This window comes from Diceros bicornis, chromosome X (assembly GCF_020826845.1).
Source record: "Diceros bicornis minor isolate mBicDic1 chromosome X, mDicBic1.mat.cur, whole genome shotgun sequence".
Classification (NCBI taxonomy): domain Eukaryota; kingdom Metazoa; phylum Chordata; class Mammalia; order Perissodactyla; family Rhinocerotidae; genus Diceros; species Diceros bicornis.
The window spans coordinates 36,256,084-36,276,369 of record NC_080781.1 but is presented as its reverse complement, the minus strand read 5'-3'; the positions used below and the strand labels follow the sequence as shown (position 1 = coordinate 36,276,369).

General features: G+C 38.2%; 1 protein-coding gene across 10 annotated transcripts in view; it reads left to right on the top strand.

Annotated features, from left to right (window-relative positions):
• The window catches only part of CASK (calcium/calmodulin dependent serine protein kinase), a 381,795-nt gene that overhangs the window by 253,278 nt on the left and 108,231 nt on the right, over nt 1-20,286 (top strand). For all 10 annotated transcript variants that reach the window (XM_058535677.1, XM_058535675.1, XM_058535673.1 and 7 more), the window contains one exon: nt 9,751-9,834. In XM_058535677.1, coding sequence (XP_058391660.1) covers nt 9,751-9,834 — 84 coding nt within the window. The remainder of the gene's footprint in view (nt 1-9,750; nt 9,835-20,286) is intronic.

The following is a 20,286-nucleotide window of genomic DNA, read 5'->3' as shown; positions in this document are numbered from 1 at the left end:
CAGTCGGCCATGTACTAAACTTCCCAATCTGGTAGAGAGAGAAAGGCATAGTCAGGCTATAAACTGGATTTTCAAATGACACTAATATGACATAAAGACAGAAAGATAACCTCAAAGAAGTCACAAGTGAGAAGCATCACAGAAGAGTACAGAGCTATGGGCTCAGGAAGACTGATGGAGCGTGAAGAATCGCTGTAGGCTGGAGCCCCAGAGAAGGCTGCGCATGTTAGTGGGACTAAAGAGAGACAGGCACTCCACATGGGAGGTGCAGGGGAGCACAGGAAAAGCATTACAAAGTGCTCAGGGCAGGTGGGGGCAGGAAGCAAACAGTTGTGACGCAAATGTCAGCCATCTGAAGGATTATAGCACTAGTAGACTGGAAAATCTGGTTTGAAGGAAGAGTATATATAGTCTAGAATGCCAAATTAAGTACTTTAGATATTAAGGTGTAAGAGTGAAAAGCTACTGTAAGTTTTTGAGCAAGGATACAGTGCAAGCGGCATGCTCATATAATTCCTTAGGACACTGTGTGCAGCTGGGTTGCTTGTCGGGATGCAAGTAGTGGAGGCAGAAAGATCCTATAGAAGCGTTGGCTGTCCAGTCAGGAGGTGAGGGGGGCCTGGACCAGGGAGTAAAAATGGAAGTGGGAAAGAAGTACCCAGACTGAGAGATTTTAACGAAGGAAAATTGATGGGGCTCAGTGAGTGATTCAAGGTATTTGGAATTATGAAGCCTATAGGAAAGTTAAACATGTAGACTGGAAGTGCTTTATTTTAAACTTTTTATTTTGAAATAATTTTGGACTCACGTAGAAGTGGCAAAAATAGTACGGAGAGTTCCCGTGTACACTTCACCATTCTTCTCTCCAATGATAACATCTTATGTAACTGTAACACAATTGTAAAAACTAGGAAATCAACATTGGAACCCTACTATTAACTAAACTGCAGGCCTTATTCAAATTGCACCAGTTTTTGTACGTATTCCTTTTTTTTTTTTTTGGTGTGTAGTTCTATGAAATTTTATCACATGTATAGAATTGCATAACCGTCACCATAATCAGGATGTAGAACTGTTCTGTCACCCCTCGTGCTACTCCTTAATAATCCTATCCTCCCCCTAACCCCTGGTAACTATTGATCCATTCTCCATCACTATAATTTTTGTCCTTTTGAGAGTATTATATAAATGGAATTATACAATATGTAACTCTTTAGGAAAAACTCACTTCTCCAGTGTGTTTCTCCTGTACTCTCACACTACTACCACACTCAACACTTCTGACACCAGATGTGTGTGGCTTTTTTCCCCAGACGAAGCAATTCTCTGTGACAGCAGCTGGGTGTCCTACATTTAAGTTCAATTCTGACACTAACTGGAGTCAATGCAGACTCCACAGGTTAAGGGCTCAGTCCCACGAGACTGCTTCCCACTTCAGATGCCAGTCGAAAGAAGTAGGTCCCCAGATTACCCACAATTTCTGTCCGACTTGGCTACAAATCAGAGGGTCCCATGACTCCCTCATGGATTCGATTATCTGCTAGAACAACTCACGGAAATCAGGAAAACACTTACATTTACCAGTTTATTATATAGTAAAGAATATGATAAATGATACAGATAACAGCCAGACAAAGAGATAACATAGGGCAAGGTCTGGAAGGGTCCCAAGCACAGAAGCTTCAGTCCCCGTGGAGTTGGGATGCACCACCCTCCTGGCGTGTAGATGTGTTCACCAACCCAGAAGCTCTCTGAACCCCGTACTTTTGGGATTTTTATGGAGGCTTCATCACATAGGCACAATCAATCATTAAGTCTATTTCCAGCTCCTCTTCCCTCTCTGGAAAATGCGAGGTGGTGCTGAAAATTCCAGGCTTCTAATCATGGCTTGATCTTTCTGGTGACCAGCCCCCATCCAGGAGCCCACCTCATTAGAATAAGAGTTACCTCATTAGAACAAAAGACGCTACTGTCACCCAGGAAATTCCAAGGGATTTAGGAGCTCTATGTCAGGAACCAGCATCAAAGACCAAATATTAGAACAAAAGATGCTCCAGTGCTCTTATCACTTAGGAAATTACAAGGATTTTAAGAGCTCTGAGTCAGGAGCTGGGGACAGAGACTAAATACTAGAACAGAAGATTTTCCTAGCACCCCTATTTGCAAGGGTTTTGGGAGCTCTGTGTCAGGTACTGGGGCACAGAGACCAGTATACATATTTATTATTATTTCTCAGTCACCTTTTTAGATTGGATCTTTTTGCTCATCATAAAGCCCTTGAGATCCATCCAAGTTGTTGTGTGTATCAATAGTTCTTTCCTTTTTATTGCCGAGTAGTAGTCCATGGTATGGATGTACAACAGTTTTTTTATCCGTTCATCTTTTGAAAGGCATTTGGGTTGTTTCGAGTTTTGGCTAATACAAATAAAGCTGCTGTCAACAACTGTATACAGATTTTTATTTCTCTAACATAAAAACCTATGAGTGGGATTGCTGAGTCATATCCTAGGTATATGTTCAATTTTATAAAAACTGCCAAACCATTTTCCAGAGTGGCTGAATATTATTTTACTTTCCCACGAGCAGTGTATGAGAGATCCAATTTCTCTGTGTCCTGGTCAGCACTTGATAATGTCGGTATTTTTTTAGCCATTCATAATTGCTTTGGGGAGCATTTTTATAGTGGCTGCTTGAAAATCCTGGCTGGATGATTCTAACATCTGTGCCATCTCAGTGTTGGTATCTATTGATTGTCTTTTCTCACTCAGATTGAGATTTTTCTGGTACCTAGTATGAAGAGTAATTTTGAATAGTGTGTTGGACCTTTTTAGTATTATTATGTAATGAGACTATGATTCTGATTTAAATATTCTATTTTAAATAGGCAGTTAACCTGATTAGATTCAGAGAACATGTCCTGGCCCGCTTTTATGGGCTGTGTTTCATTCATTCATTCAAATGCCAATTTCATTTTCAGTGCCTTTGCAGTACTCATCTGGTCTGCCCCACTTGTGTGCTACCCTGGTGCTCATTTGAAATGTGAGGAGATATTCCATATCATAGTTTAGTCTCACAGCTCTTGCTGTGTTGATTCTGGTTGGTTTTACACTTGAGTATATTGGGAGTGTGCCGAGGACTTCATATAAAGACTTAAAGACCCCTTGCCCAGTTCCCTTCTGTTTGTAATCCTGCCCCTCCTCTCCAGGGGGTGTGGTGCTGCCTCCTTGCTGATGTTTGCTTCAGGCAGGGCTGGGGTGGGAAAGGGTTCTGAGGGAGGAACTTGTCTTCTTTCATGGCGTTCCCCTGGAGTAGGTGCAGTCAGAAGGGTTCTGTCCTGCAGAGCCAACCTCTTCTCAGTCCTTGGCTAGAAAGAGTAGGCATTTCTTGGTTCTCACTTTGTCTGTGCTCCTTTTCCTTGGAGTTTCCACGTTGCCAGCTGCTCTCACATCCAGGCCAGGATATGTTCAGAGGCAAAAAAATCCCAGCGATATCACCACAGGATCGCCCCTCATGTCCTGGGACTCCCTCCCCAGTCGGCCTTCTTTTCTCCAGCTTTCAGAGCCTTCTATTTCTGTTTCTGCTTTCACTTTTGAATCATCCATTTTCTTGTCATCAAGAACTCTAGAAAAGTAGAGTTTGGAAAAAGAAGTATCTATTCTGTTGAATATGGGATGTTTTAAAAAGCAGCTCCAGGGCAGGCCCCGTGGTGTAGTGGTTAAGTGCGCGTGCTCCGCTGCTGGCAGCCCAGGTTCGGATCCTGGGTGCGCACTGAGGCACCGCTTGTCAGGCCATGCTGAGGCCGCATCCCATATAAAAAAGTGGAGGAAGATGGGCGCAGATGTTAGCCCAGGGCCAGTCTTCCTCAGCAAAAAGAGGAGGATTGGCATGGATGTTAGCTCAGGGCTGATCTTCTTCACACACAAAAAAAGTAGCTCCAATGCCCATTTCTTGCTCTAGAAACCAGGCATGACGTGCATCTTTCAAGCCACTTCCCCAGGCCCTTCTCTCTCTCTCTTTCTCACATTAGGTGTCAGCCAGAAGGTTGATCTCAGTTCTACTACATGCAAAGACTACAAAGAGTCTGAGGAAGGGAATGAAGACCCTTTTAAAAAAAAAAATAGGAGTGGAAAATTTTTCTGTTACATATACCTAAAATGGTAAAGCAATTTCATTTTAAGCAAAATTCAGTTAGATTTTAGCCTCAATTCAGTAGTAGTAAAAATGAAAGAGAGACTCCCTACTAGCACTGTCCAGTAAGAACTTTCTGCCAGGGTGACAGTGTTTTATATCTGCAGTGTCCAATGCAGTAACCACTAGCCACATGTTGGCTATTTTGCACTTGAAATGTGGCTAGTACAACTGAAAAACTGTATTTTTAATTATATTAGTTTTAATTTTAGTAGCCTTACCTAGTGGCTACTGTACTAGACAGAGCAGCCTTAGACTCTTCGTTCAAAAACATGCTGTCACTTGGTTCACCCTTTTTGGAAACAGTTAGAAATGGGTCACGGGTTTGGTCCTCTGTAATTTTCACTAGGTTTTATTTTTACCTTTTTTCTTATGTGATAGAAACATGTTTTCAGTTAGAAAATAACAAAGCTTATTTAGTAAGCTATTTGTTGATACACACACACGCATGCACACCCACCTACAAGAGCTCCTGAATTATTTTACATCAGAGGTTTCTACATCTTGACTAATAAAAGTGATTATTAAGGGGGCCGGCCCAGTGGCATAGTGGTTAAGTTCGCACGCTCCACTTCGGTGGCCCAGAGTTCACAGGTTCAGATCCTGGGCACGGACCTACCTACATACCACTCATCAAGTCATGCTGTGGCAGGCATCCCACATATAAAGTAGAGGAACATGGGCACGGATGTTAGCCCAGGGCCAATCTTCCTCAACAAAAAGAGGAGGATTGGCAACAGATGTTAGCTCAGGGCTAATCTTCCTCACCAAAAAAAAAAAAAGAGTGATTATTAAGACCAATCATGTACCTATACAGCATCTCATTTAATCTCCACAAAAATCCTGTAAGATTAGTTTTCAAAAAGAAACAACTGAGAGAATGTAAGGTCATACAGCTAGTACCTAAATGACCCAGAATTTTCACAAAAGACTTTCTGACTACCAAAACCATTGTCTTTCTACTATACCATGTGGTTTCTTTTTGTTTGGGTTTTTTTCTTCCTATTTTTAAGATCCTCCCTGTACTTTTTTTCCTGTAGTCTATCATGATGTGAAACAATTTTTATTCAAAAAATAATGCAAAGCCAATTTTGATGTTTGTGTTTCAGTATATGTTAAACATCAAACATAACACAATTAAAATTTGTAATCCACAAACAGTAATAGCACTCCATTAAAAGATTCCATTGCTCATTCTAAAATAGTAATTTTATCCTCTCTGCTAGTTATTTAACAAGTTCTTATGTCTTCTGTACTGGTGAACCTGTTTTGGCTCAGTGACGGAAAAGGAGGTTAAGTCACTAAAGATAATGAAATCGTTGCCAAGATACTTAGCATATGGGATCTAGCAAAGATGAAAATTGGAGTCATTTTGACATCAAGTGCTGTATGTGTACTCGAGAAAAATATCATTTTGCTCTCCAGTGGAACTCCTGTCACTTTTAGTCATTAATATTGAAAATAAATTTTAAAGTGTTTGTATTCATTCCTTAGGAATTTTCACTGATAAAGGTGAAATTTTGACAGGACTAACTGCAAAAATCCTACATTTAAATTCAAAAATAAATTGTGTAAGTACATGATACCAAAATATTGATTTTATTTATTTTAGGGGGGAGGACATAGACTTTTTTTTATAGATCACCCTCGTGTATATATAAAAAGGAAAATAAAGTAGTTAAGAAATTCCTAAAATTTTCTTCACATTCAGAGTCTAACTCTTGTGAATCATTCTTCATATTTTTCTGCACAGCATTGTTCTCTGTGTTGATGATGAAACATTTCTTACAAGCGCCCCACTATTGGCTCCAGGTTTTCTTTTAAGATGTTGCCACCCATTCTAAAAGGTTTAATGTGAGTGCATTCTTGCTTGGCACATAGTAACAGGCAATGCCTTTTTATGTAAAAGATTTTATGATTTTAGAAGTGGCTCACATACAAATGGGAATTTAGTTACAAAATAATAATAATGAAGAAGAAGAGTAAGAGGAGGAAGAGGTGGTGGTGGTGGTGATGATGATGACTTTGGACTTTATTTATAAATATTATATAGTATCCAGATCAAGAGAAGTAAGAGGTCCACTCCACTCCGTACTAATTAATCTTCATCTGGTATAATGCATCTCATTTTCTCAACTATATAATAGGATAATAATGATATGTACCTCCTAGGATTGTTGTGAGGAATAAGTAATATAAACATGTAAAGCACTAGAACAGCGCCTGGCACATAATAAGCCGTCAGTAAATGCTAGCTGTGATGATAACAATTATGTCCAGTTTGAGCCATGACACTTTGAGATAACTAATGTGTAGTATTATCTCTACTATCTTATATAGTTGTTTTAAAGAATAAATGGGATATTGCCTTTGAAAGTCCCAAATTCAGTGCCTGGGACATAGTTAAGTACTAACTTAATACTTGACACCTTCTAAATGTTTATGACCCCACCACCACCACCAATTATATTTTCAGCCTAGACTTCTCTCTGAACTCCAGGCTTGTATGTCTGAGTACCTACTTGAATCTCAACTTGAACTTTAGATATCTCAGGCATAACATGTCCAAAACTAAAGTCCTGGTCTCCTCTCCATCTTACCCCCTCAAAAAAATCTGTTCCATCTACAGTCTTCCCCACCTCAGTCGGTGTCAGACTTTAGTTGCTCACACTAAAAACCTTGGTGGCATCCTTGACTCCTCTCTTTCTCTCACACCCCACATCCCGTCTGTCAGAAAATCCTGTTCTCTCTACCTTCAAAATATATTCAGAATTAAGAACTGTTCTTTGAAAGATACTGTTAAGAGAATGAAAAGACAAGCCACAAAATGGGAATAAATATTTGCAAATTATATATCTGTTAAAGTATTTATATTCAGAATATACAAAGAATTCTCAAAACTCAATAATAAAAAAACACACAACCCAATTCAAAATGGGACAAGGTTTGAGCAATATCTTCAACAACAAAGATATACAGATGGCAAATAAGCACACGTAAACATGCTCAACATCATTAGTCGTAAAGAAAATACAAATTAACACCAATGAGGTACTTATACATACATATGTCGGAATGGCTAAAATCAAAAAGACTAACCTACCAAGTGTTGGTGAGGATGTAGAACAACTGGAACTCATACACTGCTATGGGAAAGTAAAATGGTACAACCACTTTGGAAAACAGTTTGGGAGTTTCTTAAAAGGGTAAACATACTCCTATAATATGACCTAACCATTCTACACCTAAGTATTTAGCTAAGAGAAGTGAAACGTATGTCCATATGAAGACTTATATGTTAATGTTCATAGTAGCTTTATACATGATAGCCAAAAATTAGAAACAACCCAGGGTCCATCACAGGTGAATGGATAAACAAATTATGGTACATACATACAATGGAGTACCACTCAGCAATAAAAAGGAATGAACTATTGATACCTGCAACAACATGGATGAAGTTCAAAATCTTTATGCTGCGTGAAAGAAGCTGGACAATAATGAGTACATTTTGTATGATTCCATTTACATAAAATTCTAGAACATACGAACTAATCTATAGTGACAGTAGATCAGTGGTTGCCTGGGGAGGGGGATGACAGAGGGGCACAAGGAAATTTTTGAGAGTGATGGATATGTTCATTATCTTAATTGTGGTGATGGTTTCATGGTTGTATACAGATGTCAAAACTTATTAGATTGTACATTTTATTTATTTTTTTTTTTTGTGAGGAGGACTAACCCTGAGCTAACATCTGATGCCAATCCTCCCCTTTTTTCTTGAGGAAGATGAGCCCTGAGCTAACAACCGTGGCCATCTTCCTCTACTTTATATGGGATGCCACCACAGCATGGCTTAACAAGCGGTGCGTCGGTACGCGCCGGGGATCCGAACCTGCGAACCCCGGGCCGCCGCAGCGGAGCGCGCACACTTAACCGCTTGCGCCACCGGGCCGGCCTCAGATTGTACATTTTAAACGTGCAGTTTATTGTATGCTAATTATACTTAAGTAAAACTTTTTGGGGAAAACATAATATATTGACAGCCTATCTCCCTTTCACCCTTTTTATTGTTTCCATCTGGTTTCATCCACCATCATCTCTTCCCTGGATTACTGCAATAGCCTCCTAACTGGTCTCTCTGCCTTTTTTTTTTTAAACTCTCTCCCGCTTCCAATCTTTTCTCAGCACAACAAACACGGTGTTCCTTTAAAGTTGTCAGATCATGTCACTCCAGCTCGAAACCCCCTAATTCCTCCCTCTGCCACTCAGAATAAAAGCCAAAGGCCCTTTATGGCCTACCCTAGCCTTGTCGCCTCTCTCATCTGATCTATAATTTACTCCACACACGTGAGTCTCCTTGCTAGTTCCTGAAAATTCCAGGCACACTCCCTCCTTTGGGCCTTTGCATTGGTTGTTCTCCCTGCCTAGACCACTCCCTCACCTCTTTTGGATGTCACCTTCTCAATTGGTCCTACTTGACCACCCTATTTTAAATTGCAATGTACTCAATCCCTTTTACTCTCCTTTACTTTTTGCTTCATTCCATAGCACTTCTCACATACTCTATATTATCTGTTTTGTTATTTTCTTATCTTTTCCCACTAGAATATGAGCTACCTGAGGGCCTGAATCTTTGTTGGTTTTGTTTACTTGTGTATCCCAACCTGGCACATAGTAGGCTCTCTAGAAACATTTGTGAAGTGAATACTTACAGCAGACAAATCTTTAAGATACATTGACAAATTAGAGTAGAACCAAAGGGGCGGGGATAAGAAGAATGACAAGAGATTTGAAATATACGTGAAGAATGGTTGAGGCAACTGGAGACATTATCATGGAGAAGAATAGATTTAGTGGAAGCATGATTCCCCTCTTAACTACTGAAAGGTTATCATATGGAAGAGGCAGTATGTGTGCTCTGTGATGCCCCAGAAGACAGCTAGCCCAAACAAGCCAGATAGGGGCCCAAGCTGAGTAAGAACATTTTCATGTTCTTAAAATTGTAATGGGTTGCCATAAAGTAATGATCTCCTCCTGGACGAGGTCAAACAGAGTGATCATACATCACAGATTGAAGGGGATCCCACATGGGAAATGGTTGAATTAGATGACCTTCAAAAGTTTGTTCTACTTCGAAGATACAGTGATATTTTTTAATCCGGTTATTCCTGACAACTAAGAATGCTCAATCAGTTATGGAGTTAATTTTTCAGATGCTCATTTTACCTGACAAGATCATGTCAAAGGTAACTCCATACTTTCATAATAATTATGATTAATTAGTTTAGCCATATAGCAATATATCTGAAAATTACATGACCTATTATTTCAGCCGTTTATTATTGCTGAAAATAAAATATTATTTTACTGTCAGTTTTGACCTTCATATCCCTCATTTGAGAATGTTTGCCAGTATCATGGAATAAAATCTCCAGTCTCCTAGAATTCAATCTAAGTTTCACATTTAAGAATTTGGGCTTTATTTAAAGTTTGTTTTAGATTAAACTTCTTCAGTTTTTTAAACGGTTGCGTATGTTCATTATCTTTCTTCTTTTATAGGAGCGGGATCGTTATGCCTACAAGATTCATCTTCCAGAAACAGTAGAGCAACTGAGGAAATTCAACGCAAGGAGGAAACTAAAGGTAAATTAAAGAAATCAGCAAAAAGCCAGACATATACAGTTGATGATAATATTTTTATTCTGTTTCAGTGCCCATAAATATATCCTAGTGTTGGCCATTGTTTTTCTTACAGCTAAATTCTCACTTCCAAAAATTACCACCATTTCAATAAGATTTTGGTTTTTTAAATCATTTAAGGTAATATCTAAATATGAATCTAAATAATAAGTTATAATAAATGGAAGATTAACCATATTTTACATTTATATTATCTTTAAAATTCATAACAGATATAATTACTTTACAAATAGTAATTTACTATTGTTATCCATTATCGTTAAATATGAATCTAGGCCACTTTTTCTCAAACTTAAATATTTTGACAAAAAAATGTGAGTTTAGTTCAATGGAAACAACACCAAATTAGAATGGAAATTAGGATTGAACAACCATCCCAAAGCAGTAAAAATGCCCACTACCTTGGTCCACTAGAAAATATTTTCAAGTTACTTTTCTCACCTTTTCTTTATTTTTCCTAGGTACTTTTCTCCTTTTATCACTCTCCCTATCCTCCACCCCACAAAAAAAAATGGTAATTACCCTATATGAGGAGCGCATTGGACTTGAAAAGGTTTTGAAAAAGATCCAGCATAAAATAATGGAGTCTTTTCAGCACTGGGCAAAAATTTTATGGGACAGTATTTTCCCCCTCCCCCCAACAGAGGAAACTATTATATTATGGTCTTAAAATTATCTTAGGTTTGACTTACTTTTGATTACCGTAAGAAAATTCAACTCTGTCCTCTAAGTGGCTGATTGGATAGTAGTCCTCCTTAGCCATGTGACTCCTGCCAACTATAAAAGTTTTCTTTGTAAGTATTTTCAAATATGTCATAAGTTGCAATAATATTATTCATTATTATTCAACCCCTGAAATATATGAGTGATTGTATACAACTCTAGATTTGTAAGAACGTTTATATGAATTTTGGGGAATGTAGGCCATGATATTATCCTGTAGAGCTGAATTGTCCAACGTGGTAACCACTAGCCACATGTAGCTATTTAAATTTAAATTAGTTAAAATTAAATAAAATTAAAAGGTCAATTCCCCAGTCCCACTAGCACATTTCAAGTGTACAGTAACCATATGTGGCTAGTGGCTACTATATTGGACAGCGCAGATATAGGACATTTCCATCACTGCAAAAAGTTCTATTGGAAAATGCCACTATAGGGCAGGGGAGATTTTAACATGTCATTGTTGGGGATGATTATTCCCAGTTAAGCCTTTCTCCTAGGTCTTTTGCTGTCAGGGGTTCAAACTGGTTCTTCTTTATTTGCTTTGAAAGTCCTTGGCAAAAGTAATTATTAATGACATGCCATTATTGAGATTGTGCCCAAATCAGTTTCCCAAGACTTTTATTTCTTTGCTTTGATATACATCTGAACCAGTGTAGCCTACAAAAGAAAAAAACCTCATTATCCAAAGTTAAATTTGGTCAGCTGTTTTTGAAGGTAGTTTCTTCCCCAAAGAAACCATTAATTATACTTCTTTCTCAATTTTTCCCTAAAGTCTTTTTAACTCTAGTGCTGCTTTGGCTTATGTGACATTACCCTGTTTGGGGTTGAACCTTTCTTTGCCCAAGTACAGGCCTTTTACCATAGGGCTCAGGCTTGCCCCATCACAAGAAACACATGCTGTATTTCTCCCAGTGCCACAAAATCTAACTTGGGCCTAAAATAGCCAAAGTGGTGACTAAGATTCATTTGGACAGGGCCAAGCTGTCACAGCAGAGAGAGGTCATGGGAACTTACCACATCCCTTTGCAGGGCTATTTAAAGTTTCAAGACCTACCAAACAACCTAGAGTTAGGAACATCAGCAGGGTTATCATTGAGGTTTTTTCAGCTTCTGGTAAGGCTGTATTCCTTTGAATGATTCAGCCACCCTGGTTAAAGCATGTTACACCTACCCTCTTCAAGGAACTAAGTCTCCTCATTCTGCCTCTTCTACAATCTTCTAGAACAGAGATTGCAACTTCCTTGGCTTTCAGAGCCCACTACACAACTTATTTTCACAAATGAACAACTAGGTACCCATCCTTCTACCGAGACACTGTTTTTTTTTTTGTTTTTTGATTCTTTTTTTAAGTTTTTTTTTTTTTTGAGGAAGATTGGCCTTGCACTAACATCTGTTGCCAATCTTTCTCTTTTTCTTTTTACAGCCCCAGTACATAGTTGTGTATCATAGTTGTAGAGTTGTAGCTCTTCTATGTGGGACGCCGCCTCAACATGGCTTGATGAGCGGTGAGTAGGTCCGCGCCCAGGATCCAAACCGGCGAACCCCAGGCCGCCAAAACCAAACGCGAGAACTTAACCACTATGCCACCAGGCTGGCCCCTAGACACTGTTTTTAAGCTCCTCAAATGGTGGGCAACAACTTAATTTTTATGACTCCCTTTGAAGTGATTAAAAGGGAAGTTCACAGAAAGCAGTAGAAAATTGCTTTTGTTACTTAGTCAGAGGTAGGAAATTTTTGTTGTTGGTAGCAAAAAGAAAGAGAAGGAGTAGAGCATTATGGGAAAGAGTAGGCTCTGGACCTACATCGCCTTGGGTGAATCCTGGCTCTGACACTTATCAGCTGTGTACCATTGAACAAGTTATTTAAATTCTCTATGCCTCAATTTCCTTATCTATAAAATGGGGATATGATAATAGGTAACTCATAGGGTTGTAAGGATTTAATGAATTAATATATTACAGCAGGTAGAATAGTACCTGGCAGTCATAAGTGCTCCATAGATATTATTTGCTATTAACATTATTATTGTTGTTATTGTTTTACTATGATTTTAATGTTAATACCTTTGATTTGGTGCTCTATTTATAAACAACTATAATTCCTAAATGGATACTCCATACCATTTTAGCTTTTTTCTAGTCCCTGACATTAACATTTTGAGGTTTTTAAAGGCTTTTTAAAAGTATATAGAACACCAAAAGTTTCACTGGATAATCTCTCTTTATGTGTTTCTTCCAATGTAATTATGCTTAGACTTTTCTGACCATTTTGGTCATCATTTTCCTTCACAGTGTCTAGAAAGAGAAGATCTTATAGTTGTGATATATTATAATATTCACTTCCCTTTCATTACTTTCCTCTGATATTGTATCCATTTTATGATATACATTCTTTAGAGCAGTGGCTCTCCAAGTGTGGTCCCCAGACCAGCAGCATCAGCACCACCTAGGAGCTTGTTAAAAATCCAAATTTTCAGACTCTAGTACAATCAGCGTTGAAAAAAAGTACAGAAATACCTCATTTTATTGTATTCCGCTTTATTGCACTTCACAGATATTGTGTTCTTTACAAATTGAAGGTTTGTGGCAGCCCTGCATCAAGCAAGCTTGTCGGCCGCCATTTTCCCAACAGCATTTGCTCACTTCGTGTCTCTGTGTCACATTTTGGTAATTCTCACAATATTTCGAACTTTGCCATTATTATTATATTTGTTATGGTGATCTGTGATCAGTGGTCTTTTATGTTACTATTGTAATTGTTTTGGGGCACCACAAACCACGCCCATATAAGACGGCAAACTTAATGGATAAATGTTGTGTATGTTCTGACTGCTCCACCAACCGGCTGTTCCCCTGTCTCTTTCCCTCTCCTCGGGCCTCTCTATTCCTTGAGACACAACAATATTGAAATTAGGCCCATTAATAACCCTACAATGGCCTCTAAGTGTTCCAGTGAAAGGGAGAATCGCACATCTCTCACTTGAAATCAAAAGCTAGAAATGACTAAGCTTAGTGAGGAAGGCATGTCAAAAGCTGTGATAGGCTGAAAACTAGGCCTCTTGCACCAAACAGTTAGCCAAATTGTGAATGCAAAGGAAAAGTTCTTGAAGGAGAGTAAAAGTGCTACTCCAGTGAACACACGAATGATAAAGTGAAACAGCCTTATTATTGATGTGGAGAAAGTTTTAGTGGTCTGGACAGAAGATCAAACCAGCCACAACATTCCCTTAAGCCAAAGCCTAATCCAGAGCAAGGCCCTAACTCTCTTCAATTCTGTGAAGGCTGAGAGAGGTGAGGAAACTGCAGAAGAAAAGTTTGAAGCTAGCAGAGCTTAGTTCATGAGGTTTAAGGAAAGAAAGTGTCTTCATAACATAAAAGTGCAAGGCGAAGCAGCAAATGCTGATGTGGAAGCTGCAGCAAGTTTCCAGAAGATCTAGCTAAGATCATTAATGAACTACACTAATAATCTACTAATAATAATCTATACTAAACAACAGATTTTCAATGTGGACAAACAGCCTTATATTGAAAGAAGATGCCATCTAGGACTTTCATAGCTAGAGAAAAGTCGATGCCTGGCTTTAAAGGACAGGCTGACTCGCTTGTTAGGAGCTAATACAGCTTTTGACTTGAAGTTGCAGCCAATTCTCATTTACCATTCGGAAAAACCTAGGGCCCCCTTAAGAATTATGCTAAATCTACTCTGTCTGTGCTCTATAAATGGAACCACAAAGCCTGAATTGACAGCTCATCTGTTTACAACATGGTTTACTGAATATTTTAAGCCCACTGTTGAGACCTACGGCTCAGAAAAAAAGAATACTTTCAAAATATGACTTCTCATTGACAGTGCACCTCGTCACCCAAGAGCTCTGATGGAGATGTACAACAAGATGAATGTTGTTTTCATGCCTGCTAACACAGCATCCATTCTGCAGCCATAGGTCAAGGAGTAATTTCCACTTTCAAGTCTTAATATTTAAGAAATACATTTTGTGAGGCTATAGCTGCCATAGATAGCTGCCATTCCTCTGATGGATCTGGGCAAAGTAAATTGAAAACCTTCTGGAAAGGATTCACCATTCTAGATGCCATGAAGAACATTCGTGATTTGGGGCCGGCCCGATTGCTTAGTGGTTAAGTTCACGCGCTCCACTTCGGCGGCCCAGGGTTCACAGGTTCGGACCCCAGGCGTGGACCGACGCACCGCTTGTCAAGCCATGCTGTGGCAGCGTCCCATATAAAGTAGAGCAAGATGGGCACAGATGTTAGCCCAGGGCCAATCTGCCTCAAAAAAGAAAAAAGGAACATTCATGATTCATGGGAAGAAGTCAAAATATCAATATAAACAGGAGTTTAGAAGTTGATTCCAACCCTCATGGATGACTTTGAGAGGTTCGAGACTTCAGTGGAAGAAGTAACTGCAAATGGGTGGAAATAGCAAGAGAACTAGAATCAGAAGTGGAACCTGAAGATGTGACTGAATTGCTGCAGTCTCATGATAAAATTTTATCAGACGAGGAGTTGCTTCTTATGGATGAGCAAAGAGAGTGGTTTCTTGAGATGGAATGCACTCCTGGTGAAGATGCTGTGAAGATTGTTGAAATGACAACAAAGGATTTAGAATATTACATAAACTTAGTTGATAAAGCAGTGGCAGGGTTTGAGAGAATTGACTCCAATTTTGAAAGAAGTTCTACTGCGGGTAAAATGCTATCAAACAGCATCGCATGCTTCAGAGAAATCATTCATAAAAGGAAGAGTCAATCAATGAGGCAAACTTCATTGTTGTCTTATTTTAAGAAATTGCCACAGCCACCCCAGCCTTCAGCAGCCACCAACCTGATCAGTGAGCAGCCATTAACATCGAGGCAAGACCCTCCACCAGCAAAAAGTTTACAACTCTTGAAGGCTCAGATGATGGTTAGCATTTTTTAGCAGTAAAGTATTTTTTGATTAAGATATGTGCATTGTTTTTTTAGACATAATGCTATCACACACTTAATAGATTCTACATTTTAGTGTATACATAACTTTTATATGTACTAGGAAACCAGAAAATTGGCGTGACTTGCTTTATTGTGATATTTGCTTTATTGCGGTGGTCTGAAACTGAACCCGCAATATTTCCGAGGTATGCCTGTAAAAGGCATCCTAAAGAAATTAAAACTGTGTTTGTTTACCAATGGCATGATCCTGTATGTGGAAAATTCTAAGGAATCCACACAAAAACTATTAGAAATAACAAACAAGTTCAGCAAGTTTGCAGGATATGAGATCAGTATACAAAATTGAATTGTATTTCTATATATGAGCAATGAACAATCTTAAAATGAATTAAGAAATAATTCCATTCACAGTAACAGCAAAAGAATTAAATACTTAAGAATAAATTGGACAAAAGTAGTGCAAGACTTGTAAACTAACATTGTTGAAAGAAATTAAATAAGACCTAAATGAGAGACATTTAAAATGTTCATGAGTTGGAAGACTCAATATTGTTAAGACGCAGTTCTTTCCAAATTGATGTATAGATTCAACACAATCCCTGTCAAAGTTTAAGCAGAAATTGACAAACTGATCCTAAAATTTATATGGAAATGCAAAGGACCTAGAATAACCAAAACAATCTTGAAAAAAAGAACAAAATGAGAAGACTCATACTTTCCAATTTCAACACTTACAATAAAGGCGCAGTTATCAGGACTCTGTGGTACTGGTATGGAGTAGGGATAGACATGTAGATAGGTGGCACAGAATTGAGAGTTCAGGAATAAAGTCTTACATTTACCGTCAGTTGATTTTCAACAAAAGTGCCAAAGGCACTTCAATGGGGAAGGAATAGTTTTTTCAACAAATGGTGCTGGGACAATTGGAAATCCACATGCAAAAAGAGACATGAAAGACCACATATTGGATGATTCCATTTATTTGCCATATCTAGGATAGGTATTCATGTCTATAATTTCATTGAAACCAAAAACAAATTGATGATTGCCAGGTGCTGGGTAGTGACTGCTTAATGGGTATAGGAATTTTTTGGGGGGTGATGATGATGTTTTGGAACTAGACAGAAGTGGTACTTGCACAACATTGTAAATGTACTAAATACTGCTGAATTGTACACTTTACAATGGTTAATTTTATGTTATATGAATTTCACATAACCCACTTATTTTTATACCAAGTGACAAAATATATTCTTCTTAAATACTGATGTCCACTTCAGCACACTTGAGAGATATACAACACATTCTGATAGTAACAGTGGCTCACTGCACCACTCAACTCACCCGAGAGACCACTCTTCCCTCCTTCAGCTCCAGGTATGCAGGAGGTTGGAGGGGCGTGTGTTTATTCAGCCTCATGGGTGATTCTGATATGTCCACCTTACTGAGAGTCATTACTCTAAAGCACAAACTGTAATGGTTCTACAAAATTCCATCATATTGTAGATACCATAATTTAATTAATCAGCTGTTGGAGATAGAGATCACTTCCAGTTTTCTATGGCTATAAATACTATTGCATTTATTATTTTCATTAATAAACTTTTGTATACCTATGATTGTATTCTTAGGGTAAGCTCTCTGCTACTGGAATTGTTGGCATCAAAGTATATACATATATTTAAGACTATTTTATGACTTCTCGATTTCATTTTATTATTTTTTAAATTATTTTATTGGGGTCATATTGGCTTACAACATTGTGTAAATTTCAGGTGTACTTCACTATATTTCAGTTTCTGTATAGACTACATCATGTTTACCACCAACAGTCCAGTTTTTATCCGTCACCATATATATGTGCCCCTTTACCCCTTTCGCCCTCCCCCCACTCCTTTCTCCTCTGGTAACCACTAATCTGTCCTCCTTGTTCATATGTTTGTTTATCTTCCACATATGAATGAAATCATATGGTATTTATCCTTCTCTGTCTGACTTATTTCGCTCAGCATAATACCCTCAAGGTCCATCCGTGTTGTCGCAACTGGCACAATTTTGTCTTTTTTATGGCTGAGTAGTGTTCCATTGTATGTATATACCACATCTTCTTTATCCATTTGTCCGTTGATGGGCACTTGGGTTGCTTCCACGTCTTGGCTGTTGTGAATAATGCTGCGATGAACATAGGGGTATATATATCTTTTTCAATTATTGATTTCATGTTCTTTGGATAAATACCCAGTAGTGGAATAGCTGGATCATATGGTACTTCTATTTTTAACTTTTTGAGAAATCTCCATACTGTTTTCCATAGTGGGTGCACCAATTTGCATTCCCACCAGCAGTGTGTGAGGGTACCCTTTTCTCTATATCCTCTCCAACACTTGTTATTTCTTGTCTTGTTAATTATAGCATTCTGACAGGTGTGAGGTGATAGCTCACTGTAATTTTGATTTGCATTTTCCTAATAATAGTGATGTTGACCATCTTTTCATGTGCCTATTGGACATCTGTATATCTTCTTTGGAAAAATGTCTGTTCTTATCCTCCGCCCATTTTTCGATCAGGTGGTTCATTTTTGTTGTTGTTGAGTTGTATGAGTTCTTTATATATTTTGGAAATTAACCCTTTGTCAGATATATGATTAACAAATATTTTCTCCCAGCTGGTGAGTTGTCTTTTCATTTTGTTCGTGGCTTCCTTTGCCTTGTAGAAGCTTTTTAGTCTGATGTAGTCCCATTTGTTTATTATTTTTTCTTTTGTTTCCCTTGCCTGAATAGACATGGTATTTGAAAAGACACTGCTAAGACTGATGTCAAAGAGTGCACTGCCTATATTTTCTTCTAGGAGTTTTATGGTTTCAGGTCTGACATTCAAGTCTTTAGTCCATTTTGAGTTAATTTTTTGTGTATGGTGTAAGATAATGTTCTACTTTCATTCTTTTGCACATGGTTGTCCAGTTTTCCCAACACCATTTATTGAAGAGTCTTTCCTTTCTCCATTGTATGTTCTTGGCTCCTTTATCAAAGATGAGCTGTCCATAGATGTGTAGGTTTCTTTCTGGGCTTTCAGTTCTGTTCCATTGATCTGTGTGTCTGTTTTTCTGCCAGTACCATGCTGTTTTGATTACTATAGCTTTGTAGTATATTTTGAAGTCAGGGAGTGTGATACCTCCAGCTTTGTTCTTTTTTTCTTGGGATTGCTTTGGCTATGTGGGGCCTTTTGTTGTTCCATATAAATTTTAGGATTCTGTGTTCTATTTCTGTGAAGAATGTCATTGGGATTCTGATTGGGATTGCATTGAATCTGTAGATTGCTTTAGATAATATGCACATTTTAACTATATTTATTCTTCCAATCCATGAACATGGAATATCTTTCCATTTCTTTATGTCTTCTTCAATTTGTTTCAATAATGTCTTATAGTTTTCAGTGTATAGGTCTTTCACCTCTTTGGTTATATTTATTCCTAGGTATTTTATTCTTTTCATTGCAATTATAAATGGGATTATATTCTTGACTTCTCTTTCTGCTAGTTTATTATTAGTGTACAGAAATGTAACTGATTTTTGTGTGTTGATTTTGTACCCTGCAACTTTGCTGTAGTTATTAATTATCTCTAATAGTTTTCTTGTGGATTCTTTAGGGTTTTCTATATATAGAAGCACGTCATCTGCAAACAGTGAGAGTTTTACTTCTTCCTTTACAATTTGGATCCCTTTTATTTCTTTTTCTTGCCTAATTGCTCTGGCCAAAACTTCCAGTACTGTGTTGAATAAGAGTGGTGAGAGTGGGCACCCTTGTCTTGTTCCTGTTCTCAGAGGAGTGGCTTTGAGTTTTTCACCATTAAATATGATGTTGGCTGTGAGTTTGTCATATGTGGCCTTTATTATGTTGAGGTCCTTTCCTTCTGTACCCATTTTAATGAGAGTTTTTATCATAAATGGATGTTGGGTCTTGTCAAATGCTTTCTGTGCATCTATTGAGATTATCATGTGATTTTTATTCTTTATTTTGTTAATGTGGTGTATCACATTGATTGATTTGTGGATGTTGAACCATCCCTGCGTCCCTGAAATAAATCCCACTTGATCATGGTGTATGATCCTTTTAATGTACTGTTGTATTCAATTTGCTAATATTTTGTTGAGGATTTTTGCATTGATGTTCATCAGCAATATTGGCCTGTAATTTTCCTTTTTTGTGTTGTCTTGTCTGGTTTTGGTATCAGGGTAATGTTGCCCTCGTAGAATGAGTTAAGAAGCGTCACCTCCTCTTCAGTATTTCAGAACAGTTTGAGAAGGATAGGTATTAAATCTTCTTTGTTTGGTAGAATTCGCCAGAGAAGCCATCTGGTCCTGGACTTTTATATTTTGGGAGGTTTTTCTTGTTGTTGTTGTTGTTGTTGTTGTTGTTGTTGTTGTTGAGGAAGATTGGCCCTGAGATAACATCTGTGCCAATCTTCTTCTATTTTGTATGTGAATCACCACCACAGTATGGCTTGATGAGTGGTGTTGGTCCACACCTGGGATTCAAATCCACAAACCTGGGCCACTGAAGCAGAGCATGCCGAACTTAACCACTATGCCACCAGGCCGGCTTTTGGGAGGTTTTTGATTACTGTTTCAATCTCTGTACTTCTAATTGGTCTATTCAGATTCTCTGTTTCTTTTTGATTCAGTTTTGGGAGGTTATATGAGTCCAAGAATTTATCCTTTTCT